This window comes from Anastrepha obliqua, chromosome 5 (genome assembly GCF_027943255.1).
Source record: "Anastrepha obliqua isolate idAnaObli1 chromosome 5, idAnaObli1_1.0, whole genome shotgun sequence".
Classification (NCBI taxonomy): Eukaryota; Metazoa; Arthropoda; class Insecta; order Diptera; family Tephritidae; genus Anastrepha; species Anastrepha obliqua.
In genome coordinates, this window is record NC_072896.1 from 37,057,999 (window position 1) to 37,079,387 (window position 21,389).

The following is a 21,389-nucleotide window of genomic DNA, read 5'->3' on the forward strand; positions in this document are numbered from 1 at the left end:
ATACACATGGCCGAATCGACTCCTCTTCTTATTCTGAACATTTCGGTACATACTATATATGTCTATATCTATTTTATTATTTTAAGCTGTTACATACAACCGTTAAGAGAACAAAATTATAATATTCAGCATAAGGTTCAGTATTATTTCTGGAATATCCGTATGAATTACCGACGAAAATTCGGAAAACTCATGCTACCAAACCATTTTTCTCTGCACCAATTGTATTTACTAACATAGCCGTCAAATCACAGTGTCCATCGCCCACAGCTTCTTTTCAATAAGTGCGCGATGTGGGCAACACAGCATTTACTTTGAAACTGAGTTTGCAATTTTTCATAACGTTATTCAAGCGTAAGGACATTCATTCTCGTTACGCACAGGTATGATACTGGCTGACGGAAGATTTTGGAGATAAGAAGGTGTCACTGTCAAAACAATGTAGCTCAAAAAAGATACCTATATTCGGATCACCCTGTATATACAATTTATTATGTATTAGTTATAATACGAAAAAACGAAAAAAAAAAACATAATGTGACTTAGTAATTAATAACAATAATGCAGAAATTCGTGAAAGGAATTTTATATGGTTTTAAGTTAAATAATTTTGCTTTTATTACTGCAAGCTAACCGAAATCTTCAAACATCACATTTCAAGTACGTGAATTCTAATATATGTACATAATCGTACCGATTTTTACAATATACATATGCACATACATATGTTAAGTAGGGATACATGTAATGCGTTGGTGAACATGTATTTTGTCAACTTTGCTACTAAGCACATACAATAGATTATTTAGCTTAAACGCTAGTAAGATTTCGTTTTTGAGCTTAGACATATAGTGGAATGTATTTTCAGCTTACACTTAAATTTCAATTTCTGGCGAAAATGGGCGTCAGAAGTAAATTTCTTCTTCATCCGGTTTTGTGTTATTATTTTTCTTATGCAGGTTAAATGGATTTGTACCAACTGACGAGCCACCGCTATTCTCCAACGTCGACAATGTTTGTGGAATACGCGAGGATATTGGTGTTGTACTTGTGTTGGTTTGTCGCTGGCCAAAAGTGAGTGTAGACGTGGAATCAGTACGGTTTACGCTCACAGTAGATGGTGGTGGTGAGGTTGCTGTTCTTGTATTGGGATGTTGAATAATTGCAGGCGAACTGCCAGTGCGTGCGTGTTGGGGAACGATTTGGTGCGCATTTTGTGATGTACTAAAATTTGATGTAGACGAACGTTTATCTGCCAACTTGAGTGGCAGCATTTGAGTGCAACTCATTTGTTGTGAGGCGCTCGCATTGAAGCTGGCTGATTTGTCTATTTTACTGCTGCCAGAAGAACCTAAAGATGTGCTTGACGAGAGGGAAGACAATTTCATTGGAATTTTCTGTTTAATGCCAGTGTGGTTTATTTTTGGCGCATTATTAGCGCTAAGTAAATTAACAGGCGGAGTTTTAGAGATTGTCGAAGCTGTCCGCCATTTGTCTTTCCGTCGATCAACAGTGCTCTGTGGTAATGCAGTTGGCGTTGATGAATCGCTTTGTAAGTGTGTACTGTCATGACTGTCGTGTGTATCATCAGTAGAAGAGGGAGCAACAGGCAAAGATGGGCTATTAATCAACAACGGAGTGTTTGGCGATAGTAGCAATCCCTGATTTGAAAGTAACTCCATTTTACGATAAAGTTGTTCTCTCTGTTGTTTGATATCCTCCTGTTCGGCTTTGATTTGTTCTTGAAGTTTTATTTGCTGCGAATGTTTTTCATTTAATTCTAGCTCTTGTTGCTCTTTCTGGCGAAGCCACGCAGTCTTTTCTTCTTGTAATTTGTCTTGCAAATTTCGTAGTTCTTCTAGTTGATCATTATGAGTGTAAGCGCCGCGCGGACTCTCCCGATACAATGCCAACTGCAGTTGCAAGCTGTGTATGGTCGTCATTTGCTGTGATACTATACAAAGCAGGGTATGAAGGTGATGTGATATTTGTAATGCGGCATAATTATGGTCCTTGATAGCAATTTCTTCACTTCCAAGTGTCGCTGTATGTCCGCTCGTAGATTGCGTTTCACTAGCTGCGGTTTGTAACTTCAAAGCGACCACTGATGAACCAGTAGTTTTTGAATCAAGTTTCTCTTCAAGTTCTTGAAGCCGCGGTGTTAGTGTTTGCAGTGCTGACATTTTTGAAGCATCGCGACATGAAAAGTTATTTTTTCCACGTTTTTCATCAAAACCAGCAAAAGTTTCAGCCCGTTTAGGTAACGTAGGTGACGCATAATTTTCACTTTGTTTTTCACCAACCGAACTTACAGAACGCGATACCGGTAAACCAGTAGATGCCGTGTATACCATAGCGGCCAACTGACTAATGCTTTGCACCATGTTCAACACAAATTTCCACAATTCTACTGTATTGCAGTCCACACCAACCAAATCTTTGTACGAACCAAAAGTAGCAAGAAAATTTGATGCATTAGCAGTACTTCCATTAACATAAGCACCACTGCCGCTAAAACTGCTGTTATTCGGTCCACATGAAACATTCACTTCAGAAAAATGCTTTTGTTCTTTAAGCAAATTTAATTGGAGAAAAATCTTATCCTCGAGTAAAATTGCATGATCAATATCTTTCTGTCTTATCTTATCAATAAGGTCACGTTTGCTGACTCCAATACGCAGCTTTTCCTCGGCTGTAAGATCTTCAGTTTCAATTACATCCGAGGATGGACATTCCAGCACAGCCTGCCGTATTGACTGTATCCAGGTATTTTTATCCTTCGGTTGCTGCACCTTTAATTCGTACATTTCTGGAAAAGATGGGTTTGATGAAATTATATAGATGCCTCGTGCTTCAGTTCCCGCTTTCTCACGTATCAGTAACTTTTGTAATGGCACTACGCCTGCCTTATGTTCTGGTGTAAAGAATGTGTACTTGTTATGAGCTGAGTTTTCACAAAGAAAGCATAGACAATCGGTAAGTACAACAACTAATACCAACTGCATTTTAGAACGTCCTTGCATTAAAGTAGCAAGCCCTTCAAATTTCAGTCGGCGACGTGATTCAACACCGATGTCTGATTTGCGGAAGGGCTTATTTTTATAAATAGTGAATGATTTCGGGTCGACGCGATTGAAAATGTCAAGTTGCCTTTCTTGTAACTCTTTCTCTGCAACGCATGCGTCAACGTCTATAAGTAAGGCCTTTACAAGATTAAGCGCATGCTGCAACTTATCTGTTTCCAACTTATCCTCCCGAGCACTTTTAAGAAGTGGCTCAATTAGCAAAGGATACTTGGTAAGGCGCTGTGTAACAAAGAGTATACACTCTGGTATTCCTTTCTTTTTTAGCAGTGGGTTGGATAAGCAATGTTTATACCACTCAGCAAACGTTTGGTCACGGCTGGTCATGCACGCCTTGAAATGTTCTAGTGCTGTCCGGTGGTTAGCACAAAATTCACCATATGCCAATCTCAGATGCTGCGCTTTTTCCAGAGAAAAAAAATTTAGCAATATATCAGCAATACTGTCAACGACATATTGCTCCCTTTGCTTTTGACGCAGTTTTTTCAGAAAACTTATATGTAACTCGGTTAATTCGGATAAACGGGGAAACATATAATTAATATTTAATGAGGGGAAGTGGCGTTCTAAGCTTTCAACGAAAACCTTTTGCATAACAAGCAGGGTCTGACAATGATGCTTTTCAGTCATGATAAACTCATAAATATGCTCCTGTCTTTTAATCTGTTTTTCCTTGAGCGACTTCAATACTTCTTTTGGTACGCTTGGCGACCATGAGTCATGCTCCTCAGCTGCAATTCCCAGTATAGGATCGGCACCGAGATCTTGTACTTCAATGGGAGGGTCGTTAAGAAATTCTGAACGGATTAAGGGACTATCATCGTTTAGATTTCCGGCTTGATCAACTCCATCGTAATAATCTTGACCGATTTCCGCTTTATCGGAACCCTTTTTTACGCCGACTAATATCATTTTTTGACCACTACTAGCACCTGATTTTTTTCCTTTGCATTCCATTTGATGTTCCTTAATATTTAAGATTGATATGTTACTACCACATGCATCGCACGTTCCAGTTTGCGCTCCTGACTTCACCTTGCCCTTATCTTTTTTTTTGCGAAAAAAGAGAGATCCGCGCTTACGGCGTTTCTCGACATTTTCGTACGCCTCAATTTTTACATGAGCACGCAAAAGACTTTGATTTTCATCCTCACTGTCATAGAGATGGCGTGCTTTTATCTCCTCCTTAGCAACAATCGATGAAGTAGATATGCTTTTTTGCAATGGAATACGAACTTCTGTTGCGAGATTACGCTTTGCTGCAATACGCTGAAAATCGCGAGCCAACTCTGCCTCATTTAGCGAATGTGTTGATATGCCTAAAAGGAATTAAATATAATATAATATTAAAATATATTAAATTCAGAGAAATAGCGAAGCAGTACGTGTGCGGTTGAGTTACTTCAATAAATTTTGCCGATGAAATGCTCTTAAAATGAAGTAAGTAAATAGGAAACATTACACAACTGCGATCATCTTTGAAAAATTGTGCCCTAATTCCTCACTTTTACCACGCCATATGGCAGCAATATTGCGATCAACAAAAAATAAAAATTTTCGCCCCGATTGTTTCCCATAAAGTAGACGCAACATTAGATAGAGTAGGGAGCGTGTCATTATTCTGTATTACAAAATTCTGGGTGACAAAATTATTTAATTGCAAAAAAATTCTGCTTTTTAAAATTATGCTTTTTTAAAATTCTGCCTTTTAAAATTTTGCTTTCTAAAATTCTGCTTTTTCAAAATTCTGCATGTTTAATGCGAAAAATTCTGCTTTATTCAAGTTTTGTGATTTTCGTCATACAAGAAGTAACAAAATAAACATTTATGCCATAAATATACATATGTACATATATGTTTAAGCGATAACAATATTTTAGTTTAGCCAATTACAATATTTTTTGGAATTCTTTTCAAATATGTAGTGTGACTTAATTCATTTCTCTTCTTAATAATTCTTCGCAGCTGTTCGTTTTTTTTAGAAGAGTTGTACGCAAAAATACTGTGGATTGCGTAGCCGGAGTCGGACTGATGAGGGTTATTTTTTTAAAGCGTTCTACGCAAAAGCACTGTGGATTCTATCGAAACTGAAGAAAAAAATATTATTATTATTATTTTTTTTATTTTTTTATTTAATATCTCGAATAATAATAAAAAATAATAATAATAATAAATTAAATAATTACATTTGCTCTTTAACATTGTTAACGTTATATTTTAATACAGAATTTTGTAATACAGAATTTTGAAAGCATAATTTTAGAAAGCAGAATTTTAAAAAAGCAGGTTTTCAAAAAAGCAGAATTTTAAAAAGCAGAATTTTATTTATTTATTTATTTATTCTATACTTTATAAATAAATTTGTAAAGTATATGTTGGGGCTGGGCAACTAAGGCCATATTGCCCCAAGGAAAACTGAAGCAGAATTTTGTTTTTAGAATTTTGTACATACAGAATTTCGACATCAACCCATAGAGTATCTTGAATAATGCAGCAAGATAAGTTCCCAAAAAAACTAAATACACATACACAGTTGTGGACACATAAAATTACGGTCGCAGAAAGTAGTTTTTAGTTAATATTCATGCCTATATTTTATTACTATTTAGAACATGTGGTTTCTTTTTTTGGGTCCTAAAAATCAGATTTACAAAAATATAATTGACCGTGTACAGAAAACACTTTTAAGATTTGCTTTACGCACTTTGAAACTTGAGCCTCGTATTCCTCCGACTAACATTCTAGCTAAATACTCAGGCACTCAATGCGAAGTCAGTAATCACGTAGACTACCTGGACCAGAAAATAAATAATTACGACAGAACTACATCCAGATCATAAATAGTATTAGGATGCCAGGTATAACATTTGCGAAAACGCTACTATCGAATGAACATAAAAAACACGTTGTGAACAATCTTAATAAAGCGAATAACCTAATGAAACTAATTCGCTCCCTTAAAACCAAAGTTCCACATAGACTTGTAGAAACAGCTATCAACATACCAGGGCCTAACAATTAACATTCTACAATATGGTATCACAATCTACGGATGGACATCAGCAACAGCACTGTAAGTTGAAGCACTTTACCAGGACTTCCAAGACGCGAGCAATACTCGTAGTTGTCAAGCTAGCATCCAAGTCAATAACCTCAATACAAATACAAGCAAGCCTGACTTTTTTTTGGAAACTCTGAAAACTAAATTACAAGCTGCAATCTGATCAGTAAGTGTTCTAGAATTTTGTTTTGTTGCATATTGAATGGCGCACAATTATGGCACTTAATTCGGCATAAAATATGCCGGAGTGTAGTGGAAGTTCACTCTGTTGCACGCGAAGAAGTTATTTCCATTGTTTGTTGTTGTTGTAGAAGCATGAATGGGGATGCTGCTGAAGTTGAAGTCCTTGGCCGGTTATAAATCCGGGCCATTTCGGTAACGTTGAATCGATTGTCACGAAACTAGTGAAGTTCATAGAGAGTATATACAGCGATACAAAGACAGTTATATGGAATGACGACTTACATGGCAGCTTAGAAGGAGGATTAAACATAGAAGGGAAAAATATTCGACTTCTAATGTATGCGGATGATATAATTTTGTTAGCGGATGACCCAGGCAAACTACAAGTGATGATTAATAACCTTGAAAGCTACTGCAACCTGTGGAATCTTCAAGTAAATCGCTCAAAGTTTCAAATAATGGTGTTCAGAAGAGGTGGTAGCTTAGTAAAGAGCAGAAATGGTATTATAGTAAGGAAGAAATACAGACTGCGTTTCGATATACTTACTTAGGAGTGGAAAAAACACCTCAAATGAATTTTAAAAAACATGTTGAAAACAGAACAACTGCAGCAAAAAATGGTATTAATGCTTCGTGGGCTTGTCTTTTAAAAAAGAAAGAAATTTCAATTGAAGCTAAATGGAAACTTTTTCTTGTAGATTGTCGTTCAATACAATCATACGCAGCACAAGTGTGGGGTTTTTGGGTGGTTTGAAGAAGTTGATATATTGCAAAAGTATTTTGTAAAGCAAATTCTAAAGCTACCATCACATATGCCTAAATACTTTTTTTGGAAACCGGCATGCAAGAAAATGATTTGTGATTTTGACCTTAGAACTGTTCCTTAAGTATATGCACAGAATTTTGTTTATGTACTCAGAAAATCGGCTGCCACATTATCTGTCCAAAATTGTTATAAAGAAAGAAGTCTTCTGGATTAGAGATCTAAAGAACTTGTTTAGTAAAACGATGTCATTTGGCGAATAGATAACATACAATCAGAAAGCTGAATAGAAGATGCACAATTGCTTTTAACAAACCACAACCAGGCTAGGATGAGTGTGTACATACAAAAAGCCTTAAGTACTAGTAGGATATATATGGAATTAGATTGGTCAAAAGGTCTGGTTTATTTAAAAAAATACGATATAGAATCAAGCATGTGAATAATGAGGGCTAGAAGTGACATGATAATTTTAAATAACAACAGATTTGACTCAGAAAATAAAACTTGCTCAATGTGGAATTTAGGCGAGCTTGAAAACATTTCCTTGCGTGCTGCCCAATATTAAGAGAATGTAGAAGAGTCTTTTTCGGAAAATTTACCTTAAATGATTCACAACTCATTGAAATTCTCAATAGGGAAAATGATCATTGGGATAAACTTTTGCGTTTCATTAAATATGCCTCTAGATACAGAGATTACTTAACAAAAGAGTTTAACTGGTTTTAAAAACCGTAAACCGAATAATTGTTTTGCACGAAAAATAAATCGACAGACGGCTCATGCCATTGTCATTAAATTATTGTAAATATTTTTTTTTTCTGAATATAACAATAAAAAAATTGCAAATTTTGTATATTTTATTTTATTTGCAATAAATACTACTACTATTGTTAACAATTCAAATTATCTGTAAAATTCGTTTAAGAATGTTATAAATTTATAATTGGACGAAAATAAAACGACCTTGAGAAAGAAGTCAGTTTTCTTAAGACTCTTGAAGAAAAAAATTCATTCTTGCGAAGACAGCTTTGGGGGATGTGAAAATGTGTGCATTCTAAAAAAAAGTGGCAATCAATTATCCCATTAATAACACCAAAGACAAATTAGAGGAAGAGAACAGTTTTCCTGTATACAGTTTAAAATCATTAAATTAATTAGCTTACATCTGGCACTATATGATGAGGTTTTGTGCACAAAATTCAGGAGACGGAGGGAAAAGCGAACAAATACCTTTTGGTTAAGCCTTTTAATATGAAAATCAGATAAGGTCTCCAAATGAAGACCGCATATTCAAGTTTGAATCGAGATTTTTAAGTCGTCCGTATATAAAAGATAATTGGAATCTGTAAAGCATTCACAAACGTATTTCATAAAATCAACAAAGAGTAAGGCTCAATTTTTTTTTTAAGAGAGTTAATAAAGGTAGCTTTCCAAGCATCAATAAATACACCAGTCCCAATGATAATAAAAAGTAATAGTAGTGGATAAGCAAAGACGGAATAATTTTTAAAAAGGAAAGATGATAACCCGTCAACATCGGTTTGCGTAGTCGACTTAATGTGCAGAATACCGTTCAGCATATCATCAAGCGTAAACAAATGTTGCAGTAGGGATAAAATTTGCAAGGGATTTAGGCTGCAAACGAAGTTAAAACTGAAGAAATCAGCAAAAAGATTGGTAGCTTCCTGCAAGGACGAAGTGTGGTTTTCATTGTAATATACTTCAGAGGAAATACTTGAGCACAGATAAGCTCCTTACAATTGCGAAGATATTTCTCCCTGTAAAGTAAAGTGTTAGATAAAAAGTTCCGCCTTCAATGAGCCTACCTCTGCACGTATTTTTGATATCGTAAAATTTTAAAAATGGATTTGAATTTGCGACGAGTTTGTATTAAATTTTTCGTTGACAATGGATTTAATGTTGCGAAAACCTTAGAAATGTTAAGAAACTGTTTGGATAATGATAGTCTAAAGAAAACAGCCGTTTACAAGTGGCATCAGAAGAGATCGTTCAGAAGAGCCCACCGAGGATGGCAAACGTAGTGGCAAGCCGTCGACATTGATGAATGATGAAAACATCAAAAAAGTGAAAGAAAAGTTGATCAATAACCGCAAATTAACCACCAGAGAGCTGGCAGAAGACTTGAATATTGCTTATGGATCCGTTCAGGACATTGAAGTTAATGATTTGGTTAATAAGGACTAATATTTGGGCGTTATGAGACGTTTGCGTAAAAAAATTCGCCAAAAAAGAAAGAATTTATGAGAAAACAACTCGTTGGTTTTGCATCATGAGAATGCACCGTCGCACAGTGTCATCATTATCCGTGAATTTCTGAGCAAGAACGAAACGAATACCATCTAACAGCTATGGAATTCTCTGCGGTTTTTTCTCTTTCATCAAGTCAAAAAACGCATTTTAACAACCGAAAAGAAGTAATGGAAAAATCTAAGACGGCTCTGATGGCTATAGCGAAAATAGAGTTCCAGAACGTATTCCGGGAACTTTTTGATTAAGGTGGTGTTTAAACATTGCAAATAAGAAAAACAATGCAGTGTATAAATATAGCATTGGGCTCGAGTTGTCAAAAAGTCCACTTTTCGCGCGCATTTCCCTACAAAATTGCTTTATAATGTCCTGATTTAAGCGGTATGACGAGATGTATTGCATGTCGTCATACTGACATAGATATAAAATGTTTTTTCTAAGACACCCCAGTGTCTTGCTAAGGGAGCCGATTTACCAAGAGGACGATAAAGTTTTTTACTGAGTAAGCCCTTTATTATTGAATCATGGTTATAGCTAAAGTGACTATAATATATTTAACAAATGTGCGTAATATACAAATAGTGTTTGTATGCCTAACATAGATATTTACTTATTGCAAATAATATACATTTTTCTGTCATTAATACGCTTTTTTGTCTTTTTGTAGTAATACTCGTAATCATAGAATTAGCCTGCCTCGGACGAGAGAGTACAGAAGATTGTACGGTTCGTGAACCGCTAACTTGCTCTCAGTGAATTTTACAGAACCAGTTTATTTGAGAGTTTTGTTTACGTTCCCACGCCAGTCGGTTCTACGTAACCGGAATGACGCGGATTTATATCCGGCCAAGGACTGTCACTTCAGCAGCATTCCCTGTATACATATGTATAGAGAATGTTTATGCTGCTAAAACAACAACAACAGAGTTTTGTTTTCGTTTTTTGTTTACGAACAACCATGTGTATATGTATTCTACAGTTACCTATAATTTGCCATGTAGAATTTCAAGAGAACATTTTGCTTAATAACACTACGTAACGAAATTGAAAAAGGGCACTCGTATGTTGTGTGTCTAGTCGAGTTAGATACATAGGTATGTACCTAAAATAAACATTTAAAATCTGAAATCAAGGAAAATAATTGCAATGCTTCTGACTGAAAAGGGGATTTATAGAGGTTTGTAATAGTATACGACCATATTTTAGTTATAAATGGTGGTGGTATTACCTTGAGTGTAATAATTATTTTTCATTATTATTATAACTATTTTTTGTAATGTAGTGGAAATAAAGGAGCAAATCAAATTTTCTAAACTGCAAGGAAATTTATGGATAAATGTCGTGGCTGTATAGGCTTACCTCCAGTGCTATTTCTAGCGGATCGTCGGCGCTGATCTGTAGCACAAATCGTCTCAGGCTCTTCACTGTCTAAGCTGGATAGACTGATGCTTTTATTTGTTATATTCAGATCGTCAATGGTAGTCCAGGATCTACGACGTTCATTCATAGGAACGTATTGCTGTTGCTGCGGCATCCATCTAACATAATGACAGGCGGTATGTGTTCCATTAACGCTAGTATTTACAGCGTTAAGATCTGGTAAAGAGGCGCTTAAAATAGCAGCATGAATAGGTCCAAAGCTGTTAAAGCCATCGTGCATGTGAGCACTGCAATTTTTCATTTGAACCACAGTCTCACGTATATTTTGCAATTGATTAAGCGTGTCTTCGAAAATGTTGTTATATTTGGTTACTGAGGCCGGACTATGAGGCGTTACATTTATTGTAGGAATCATGTTATTGTTGGTGGTGATATTAGCTGAGAGAACTGGTGGAGTGTTAATAATAGGAATGCAATAATTTTGGCTTTCACAATAGGGACGCTGTTGACTTGTTAAAAGACCCTTGTTGGTATTTTGTAAGTGACTTTGCAAATTTAATTCATTCATAGAATTTATGAGATCAGTATTTAAAGAGATATTGGAATTTATGAAATCTGTAACCACATCATTTTCAATATCATTGTCATTCGTTGCCATATTAGGGTTCAGCCCTTATTTTTCTTCTATACCTTGGAAAGGCATACCACAATATTACACAGAATAAATTTACAAATCATTCGTTGTAATATGTACACTAAATGGGGCAAAAAGACGAATCACTAATATTTCGAAAATAAGCCACACTATCAGTTTGACAAATATAAAACCAACTTTTTATATTCTGCATTCACAAATCTCCCTTTTCCTGAATGAATTCGCCTTGTTTTTAATTTTATCTAATGAAGAAATTTTTTCCTCCACAGAAACAAACACACAAACCAATACTCTTTAATTTTCTTGCTTTCCATTATTATTCTCATTGACAGGTTACAAAAAGTGTTGCTGATGCAATTTTTTAAGACTGGGTCTGCACGAGACATGACTTGATTTTCATAATTATTGCGATGTGGAGAATACAGAAGCAGAAACCACCACTTTACTTTCGCCGAAGTTGACAACTGAGTGACATCAAGACAGAAAAAAAAACATTTGTTTATAAGTTTCTTGATTGTCAATATCCCCTGCTCGATTGCGGATGTTGATTGCAAATCATCTCTTACAATATAATGCAAATGCAGACCGCTCACCACAACCCTCAATCAATTAATTGCATTGCTTATGTATTAAATTTATCGCGTACAATTAACTGACACTTTGGTATTTTGAAAGTTATATTCTCATTTATGCGAAATCTTTGTTTTGCAACATTATACAATCAAGAGAGAAATATAAAAAAGAAGTGTTTCTTTATTTTTAGCGCACAAAAACAGCAAATAGATTGATTTACCGCCATTTTTTAAATATTTTGTTTAATGTTTTGTTTAGTACGAATTTTTTTATTAAAAGTCATGCGGTGAAATGCCACATGCCATCTACAGTAATGGTGTTCAGAAAAATTAAGAGGTTGAAGGACAAAACTAAGGAATTCGCTTTGTATTCTTTCGACTCTTGTACCATGACCAGCACAAATTGGGTTCCAAATAGCATATTCTAATTTTGAGCGAACCAATATATTAAAAAGTACTTTCCTAGTATAGCGATCCCTGAAATCCATTACATAAATACGAAGGAAAGCTAAGTTACTTTAAGTCTTCGGAACCAAATAACAAAATTTATTTAACAAAAAAAAAAGGAATTATCAGAGATAATACCTATTTCGCTAAGGTCTTTATCTGTGTCAAGTTGATTATTTAAGATATTGTATAAAGAAGGCATAATATAATGATTAAATACATAGATATGGTGATATAGAAGAATTTTTTGGTTTTTGATTTAAAGCTAACTTATTGAAGTAGTCCACCAAGCGCGATAGTCTAAATCATGATGCAACTCGACGATGTCGGATGTATGTTTTATGAAAAGTTTAAGGGCATCGGTATATCAATTACAACAATCAAAATTCTATTAGAGATATAAGATTTTAAGCAAGTTAGGAAAACCGAGTGAAAACCAATGTTCTACAGTTTTTGCACTAAAACTGAGTGAAAAACTCTGTCAAAAGTTTTCGAGAAATCAGTGGAAATGGGGTCTACATGAAGCTCATTTTTAAACGTAGTTTAGTGGAAATCGTTTCAGCTTTTAAAAATGGATTTCATGTAAACACCATCTCTGATTCGTAAGATCCATTTTTACTATTTTTTGTGTTCTGTTGAAGGGTTGAACAAAAATCAAAAAAGAACATGATTTACTTAATAAATTTATTTAAATAACAGGAGCCTCTGAGAAAATTGTCACCCAAACAGGATATTTTCTCATCAATGTATCATACAATGATTATAGTTCCTAAATTCACAATTACATCCGAATTAGAGGATTTTGACAAAGGCGACTTCAATATAGAAACTAATTTGTTTCTTTTCTTGCGACTTGGTGTTTGAATGTTAGGGTGCCCTGCTTCTTTATTGTCGTCTTGTTTATCTGTTAACGATCTCATTGAATTTTGAACTCTCAAACCAGCAAATTGCAAAAATGATATATATGTAAATATTGCTGTTTACCTACCGAAGTCACCTTGCTGGGAATCCTATTAAAAAGTGTCAAGTGGCGCTAAATAAAGTCAATGTGTAACTGCTCTATAAGCGATTGCTATTTGCTTTGTTTGTTTAATTTTTGCAATTAGATCTACGAATATTCTAATTTTGAATAGCCACGTTTAGAAGAAGAAGAATGTAAAAAAGTTTTTTCAATTGCGATATTATACGAAATAGATCATTTATTAAAGATTATTCTTTGACAAATGCTTAAAAGTAGTGTGGAGATGAGGGTATGTGTTGTAAAATATCTTTGCAAGCTCATAATTAATGCGACTTCCGTATAGAAGTTATTTTAGCTGACGCGTCAAGCGTTTATTGTTTGCACAAATTTTCATTGATATTTTTTTCAATTGTTAAGAAGAGACTTTCTAAGTATACTTTTTCCTTAGAGCCCTGTACTGGTGCGGCTTCTGTTATTCTTGGCTGCGGTTTCTCTGGCGGAATGTTTTTACGTGCCGGGCGTTGCGCCCGTAGAGTTTTCGATGGGTCAAAAAATCGATGTAAAAGCAGTAAAAATGACGAGCAGTCGCACCCAATTGCCTTACCAATATTATTCACTTCAGTTTTGTTTGCCAAAGAACGGAACCTTAATTTATAAATCTGAAAATTTGGGTGAAGTTCTACGTGGGGACCGAATAGTAAATACGCCTTATGAAGTGCGTATGGCTGAAAATATTAACTGCAAACTGCTATGCAATAAAAAGGATCAGCCCATGAATTGGGACAAATATCAATCTGCAATAGTTGCTGAGCGGATAGAACACGAATATTTCGTCCATTTGTGAGTTCTTATTATATAAGGCGTCTTAAGGGAATTAACTATAAAACATTTTATTTCAGACTCGTAGATAATTTACCGGTTGCTACTAGAATCGTAAGTCCTAATAATCCCAATGAAATAACATATGAACACGGGTACCGGTTAGGACAAGTTGATGGAGACATTTATATAAACAATCACCTGAAGTTTATTCTCTCATACCATATGCACGCGAAGTGAGTATTTGTTTTTCAAAAATAAAAACACATATGAATTAATTCGCATTTGAAACAGAAACAAATACCGTGTAGTTGGTTTCGAAGTAGAAACAGCTTCAGTCAACTATAAAGAAATGAAATTTGAGGGAGATTCTTGCAATTTTCCAGATAATGCGAGACCACAATTGGTGACGAGAATTATTTTTTGAATTCAGCATGGTACTAAAACTTAAAATTTATTAAAATATATTAGGTAAATCCGAACTCAAACACGCAACTATATTTTACCTATTCCGTCGAATGGAAGGAGTCGAAAGTAAGCTGGGCATCCCGATGGGATATCTATCTTGGTATGAGGGACGTGCAAATTCATTGGTTTAGTATTATCAACTCTCTTGTAGTCGTATTTTTCCTTTCGGGTAAATATCATTCACTAATTTCAGTTTCTTAAACTTGAGAAAATTACTGATAAAATCCTATTGTAGGTATATTAACCATGATCATGATTAGAACGCTACGTCGAGATATCGCCCGATACAACACCGATGACAACATAGAGGACACGTTGGAGGAAACAGGATGGAAGTTGGTACACGGTGATGTTTTTCGTCCTCCAAAAAACACGCGATTATTTTCAGCCGTTATTGGTAGCGGAATACAGATATTTTTTATGGCATTAATAACAATATGTAAGTAGAATGGAGATAATAATTAACTTTTTTTTATTCTTATTGGTTTCCATTTGTTTAAAGTACCTCAGATTGTTTTCTTTTTTTTTAATTTGTAACCAATTACGCAATTGTTATATTTATTGGTTACTTTTTATTATATTAATTGGCAAAAGTAAATTTTCTAACACAATTAAATAAGATACATACAACTTTTCGAGCGAACATACGACCATTTCTATTACCATTAACTATAATACTACTCTTATACATACATATATATGTATCTACTTATGCATAATAGTTGGTTACACCCTTTTTTGCGTTTGGCCGAACTCTGCTTCGATTTGTGGTGTGCGTCTTTTTGTTTTCCTACAAATGGAGACACCTACATTTTTGTGCCGCCTACACTCGGAGGTTTGTCACTGCCGGCCAAGGGCGACCACTATTAGAAAAAACCTTTCCTACCATTTCGTGTTCCATAATAACGGCAGCCCTAGTCCCTTTGTAAATATGAAATTCAATATTTGTAAAAAGTCAGAAGTTTTAGGTTTGAATTCAGAACAAAATATCAAATAATTTATTATAAATTAAAACATAAAACATATATATTTTTTGGGAATGTTGCCGAAGTGACAATTCTTAGCCGGATTTAAAATCGGGTCGTTCGGAAAGCGTAGCACCGACTGTCAGAGTAACGGTGATCTTGAACGAAAATCGAGATAGTGTGTATGTTTGCTTAAAATTTGTTGATACTAAACTGACCCACCGTCGTAAGGTCAGTTACGCAGAATTGTACCCCTAAAATATCTATTTTCCTTCATCAATCTCAAACGCTTTGCAAATCGTTGAAAGTTTGCTTTTAAAATGTTCTCCTAATTTCATAAACCAACAAGTTATTATGCTTCAAACATTTACAATCTCATACGGAACATTTCGCCCTTAAATTAAAATTAGGGAGCAGCGCTAAATTCTGCATTACAAGTTTTGGAAAAAATTTTAAATAAATTCTAAAATTCTTTTTATAGTTTTGTATTTTTTTTAAATTGTCTTAACAAAACAATGTATTTAAGTTAACTGAAAACAATTATCAATTCAGCAATAATATATCAATGTTAAGGGGTATTCTGGTCTAGACGCATTAATTTTAGATATTTTTAAAACTAAGATAAAAAAAATTAAAAACATTTTTACTATCCATTTTTTTATGGTTTTTATTAATATTGGAAAAGTATAAAAAAAAAATTAATAAAAAAAATAATTAAAAAATCGTGGAATTCCAGGCCGGCGGGGTGGGGGCTACATAAAAAACGGTGTTCCATGGATGGCATGATTCCAACACTTGTAGTGATCTAAAACAAACAAATTAAAAAAAGTCTTCATTAGTTAGGATGTCGCGATCGGATTACGACAAATCAAAGAAAAAAATTCACAAAGTAGCGTCACCTTGAAAAAAAAAAAAAATTGTTTACCCTTTTTTTACCTTTTCAAATTTTTTAAAAATAATTCAAACTTAAATTTTTCAAAATCCGAGGCAGGCGCGATAGACAGATGTATAATAAAAAATTCTTATTAAACTTCAAAGCGATCAGTCAAGTAGAACTTGAGATATCATGATGACCATCTCAAAAAAAATAGTTTTGAGAAAATCGCGTTTGAAGTTTGAGGAACAATTCCAATAGACTAACTTAGATCATAATATTTACTACGCACTCACTCTGGATATATATACATATATATATTTCCAGGTATATACATAGGTATTATAGAAGTATAAAGTATATATGTATATATGTATAGAATAAATAAAGGTTGTGTGGGATACAAAAGATTTTCTGGAAAGAACGAGTCCTCAAGTTGTCCGGTAACATCTGCCGTTCATTGTTCGGCTTAGACGCCACGTCACAAAATCCGCTGTATCTCCGAAAATAAAAAATCCGTTGAAGGGCATATTTTTGAAGGTCTAAACTTTGAAAATATGCAAAAAAAAGAATCGAATTTTTTAAATTTCTAGACCATAATACCCCCTTAAAACAGAAATATGTGCTCCTGTAATCACATAAATACTCAAATAGTTTGAAGATATTTTTATGCCTTTGACTTTGTAGCTATTTATTATTTTTCGATAGTAATCAAATGTTTTTTGTAGTCTTTGCTATGCTTGGCATGTTGTCACCGTCTTCACGAGGGGCTTTAATGACTTCAGGCATTTTTATGTACGTTTTCATGGGAACGATTGCCGGTTATTTTGCTGCCCGCCTTTATAAAACTATGAAAGGACGAGAATGGAAACGTTCGGCATTTTTAACAGCTACGTTATATCCCGGAATTGTGTTTGGGTATGTTTTAAAAATAAATGCGATATATTAATTTTTAACTTAATGTTATTTCTTTAGAACCGGCTTTATATTAAATTTCTTTATATGGGACAAACACTCAAGTGGCGCTGTTCCATTCACAACAATGATTTCTTTGCTGCTTTTGTGGTTTGGTATATCGGTTCCACTGGTTTATTTAGGATATTACTTCGGCTATCGCAAACAACCATATCAACATCCGGTTCGCACCAATATGATACCAAGACAAGTGCCGACACAGCACTGGTACATGAATGTTGCGCTTAGGTATAATATATTACGCATGTCTATATCTCAATTATTATAATTAAATATTATCTTTCAGTACTTTAATGGCTGGAATTTTGCCTTTCGGAGCCGTGTTTATAGAGCTATTTTTTGTCTTCACGGCTATATGGCAGAATCAGTTCTATTACCTATTCGGCTTTCTATTTCTTGTATTTTGTATTTTAGTCGTCAGCTGTGGTCAAATATCAATCGTAATGACATATTTTCAACTGTGCGGCGAGGTAAATTTTTATTGTAAAATATCATTGAGTTTTCCCAATCAAAAAGCAAACAAAAATGTATTCTTTGGCACAGGACTATCGATGGTGGTGGCGCAGCTTTATTGTTTCAGGAGGTTCAGCCGTATATGTTCTTTTTTATAGCATATTCTACTTTTTTACAAAATTGGAAATCACCGAATTTATTCCAACTCTTTTATACTTAAGTTACACAGGTACGTGTTCTTATAGCAGATTTTTATATGCTTAGATACGATCAAAAGTGATTTTCTTGTGTCCTTCCAGGCATTATGGTATTAACATTTTGGCTATTAACGGGAACAATTGGTTTTTTCTCCGCCTATAGTTTTATTCGAAAAATATACGGAGCCGTCAAAATAGATTGATTTTTGTCTGATTTCCTGATATAAATTTCCATGAAACCTCGAAACAACACATTTGATCACATAATTTTGCGTTTTTCTGCGATTTATAGGACTAGGAATCTATTTAAATGCTGTAAATTTGAGGTTCTAACATTAATTTATGACTATTTGTATGTATCTCATTCTAGTTGACTATTATTACACTAGGAGACTCTGTACATCTTTCTTAGAATTATTTAACTAGACAGCAATTGAAAAGAATTTGCTGGAGTTTATTTAATTACAAATGTTTATTTTCGTAAAGTTTATGTATTATATAACTATTAAGTCAATGCTTATTTTATTAATATATAATATATGAACACATATGCTCAATTAAAAGTGGACGTTTAATATTGAGAAATAAAAATATAATTATCACAGCGACCTAAATATGTATGCAAAATATAAAACGCCGGTGAGGGATTCGAATTTCTAAAAGTTAAAATTTTTTACAGAAATTCAAAATAAATCTACTATACAAGCATGCGAAGAAGGGAGGTAGGCGTCAGAGATGTAAACCAAGCAAGTGCTGTGTTTATTTGTCTTTGCCCAAGCACAGAGCAAGCGTTAATTTTTTTTGAATAATGGTGACTGTGTTACTTGTCTTGTATATGCACATTACCACCTCATCACGGCTTATCTGCAATTACTCCGGTAGCAATCGAAACCACTTTTTGTATTGCTGCTATTGTCGACTGTCATTCTCGGAAGCCTTACTGGTCCATTCATAATCCTCCTTTGCTCTCTGTCACGGTATTATACTATTGTGTATGAAATGTTCCAATCTAGAAATGAAGCGAGTGAGTGGAGAGCCCCGAATGAAAAAGGACCAAAAAACCATGTCGTTTTGAGTTAAAACAGAGAGCGATGCTCGCGGTATTTTTGGATTACAACGGTACATCACGAATATTTGCCAGAAGGTCCTACAGTTAATAAGGACTATTATTTGGGCGTTATGAGACGTTTACGTGAAAAAATTCGACACAAAAAGAGGATTTGTGGGAAAACAACTTGTGGATTTTACATCATGAGAACGCACCGTCGTGAATTTCTGTCCAAAAACGAAACGAATACCATCAATAGCCATCGAATTCACCTGATATAGCTCTCTGCGATTTTTTCTATTTGATTGAGTCAAAAAACCACTACGTTCCCCATAGGGCGGCGTTTTAACAACCGAAAAAAAGTAATGGAAAAATCGAGGACGGCTCTGATGGTTATACCGCAAATAGAGTTTCAGAAATTTTTAGAGAGTCAGATCAAAAGCAAGCATAAGTGCTATGGAGTTGATTGGGAGTACTTTGAAAGTGATAATATCAATTTTGAGGAATAAACTTGTATTTTGAATTTTGTAAGTATATTCCAGGAACTTTTTGATCAAGGTAGTATACAGCTATGACCAGAGAAATAGCGCACTTATAGTGTCCTCTATACGAATTGGTATTTCTTAGATACTTAAGGGGGGAAACCGGTTTAGATCGCTCAAAAAATCGATTTTTTTTATTGCATAAATCGTTAGTATAACTACCCAAGAATATGTGGTAAAAATTTTAAAGCGAAATTCGCATTATTCCCGATTCTATGAGCACTTTAGTGACTGCCCGTCGGCTCCGCACCGTAACGCGCGTTAGTTAGAACGACGTTTTTCTTGAAACTACTTTTTTCAACTAGTGGGCATTCTAGTTTAAAAAGTTATCAACCAATCGTTCTAAAATTTTTCGGGATTTTTTCTTTATTCAATTCTAATCTATATGAACCTAATTCTGGGATTATATTATTATTTAAAATATGGGGTTTTAAAGAAAATAGATGAAAAAATATGGTATAAAAAACTACTTTGTGTCAAAGTATGAAATTTTCATTATTTTTTACCACAATTAGGTTCATATTCTTAGGAAATATGTTGTTAATACAAAAAAGAGGTTGTCTGTAAAGTCGGTTTACTGACGAAAGTTTAACGTGATAACGTCATAAGAAAATAATGATTAAATGGTTGCATTTTTCAAAAGAAAATTTTAATTTTATTTGTTTGATAGATATTTTGTATGGATATAGAGAATGAGTTAACATTAACATAACATAATATACTTTAACATAACACAACACAACACAACATAACATAACATAACATAAAATAACATAACATAACATAAAATAACATATCATAAAGCATTCACCAACAGCTTTCATTTGATACCCATATTGTACATACACGTCCGAAGGTTACCCGGGTCCACGTTTTGACCTATATCTCGAGACCCTATCTACCAATAGGTATTCAAACTATACGGAAATCATCTTCAATACCTACTTAACAATGTGTGTAAGTTTGGTTTAATTCGGTTCAAAGACACGGCGGGTCCACGTTTTGGCATATATTTCGAGACCCTAGTCATCAATAGTTATGAAAATTACCCCGTATTAAAGCACTTATCAACAGCTTTCATTTGATATCCATATTGCACAAACACATTCTAGGGTCCACGTTTTGGTCTCTATCTCGAGACCCTAGTCACGGAGCGGATGGAAATACTCTGAACTAAAGCATTCACCAACAACTTCCATTTGATACCCATATTCTACATACACATCCGAAGGTTACCCGGGTCCACGTTTTGACCTATATCTCGAGACCCTATCTACCAATAAGTATCCAAACTATACGGAAACCATCTTCAATACCTCCTTAACAATGTGTGCAAGTTTGGTTTAATTCGGTGCAAAGACACGGCGGGTCCACGTTTTGGCATATATTTCCAGACCCTAGTCATCAATAGGTATGAAAATTACCCCGTATTAAAGCACTTATCAACAGCTTTCATTTGATACCCATATTGTACATACACAACCAAAGGTTACCCGGGTCCACGTTTTGACCTATATCTCGAGACCCCAGTCATGGAGCGGCATAAAAAATACTCTGTACTAAAGCATTCACCAACAGCTTCAATTTGATATCCATATTGTACAAACACATTCTAGGGTCCACGTTTTGGTCTCTATCTCGAGACCCTAGTCACGGAGCGGCATGAAAAATA

The 21,389-nt window shown here is 34.5% G+C and overlaps 2 protein-coding genes across 2 annotated transcripts; one reads left to right on the plus strand and one right to left on the minus strand.

Moving 5' to 3' along the window:
* Positions 1 to 204: 204 nt before the first annotated feature.
* LOC129247349 (rho guanine nucleotide exchange factor 18) lies at positions 205 to 11,700 on the minus strand. Its single transcript, XM_054886457.1, has 2 exons — positions 10,721 to 11,700; positions 205 to 4,402 (listed from the first exon to the last, which is right to left on the minus strand). The coding sequence occupies exons 1-2, from the start codon at positions 11,397 to 11,399 to the stop codon at positions 906 to 908; spliced, it is 4,176 nt and encodes a 1,391-aa protein (XP_054742432.1). The 5' UTR covers positions 11,400 to 11,700; the 3' UTR covers positions 205 to 905.
* A 1,830-nt stretch (positions 11,701 to 13,530) lies between these two features.
* LOC129248292 (transmembrane 9 superfamily member 4) lies at positions 13,531 to 18,690 on the plus strand. The gene is made up of 11 exons (XM_054887783.1): positions 13,531 to 13,665; positions 13,825 to 14,216; positions 14,276 to 14,431; positions 14,490 to 14,601; positions 14,667 to 14,832; positions 14,899 to 15,102; positions 17,231 to 17,420; positions 17,478 to 17,705; positions 17,764 to 17,947; positions 18,021 to 18,159; positions 18,230 to 18,690. Exons 1-11 carry the CDS (start codon positions 13,639 to 13,641, stop codon positions 18,328 to 18,330), a joined length of 1,899 nt encoding a protein of 632 aa, XP_054743758.1. The 5' UTR covers positions 13,531 to 13,638; the 3' UTR covers positions 18,331 to 18,690.
* The last annotated feature ends 2,699 nt before the right edge of the window (positions 18,691 to 21,389 follow it).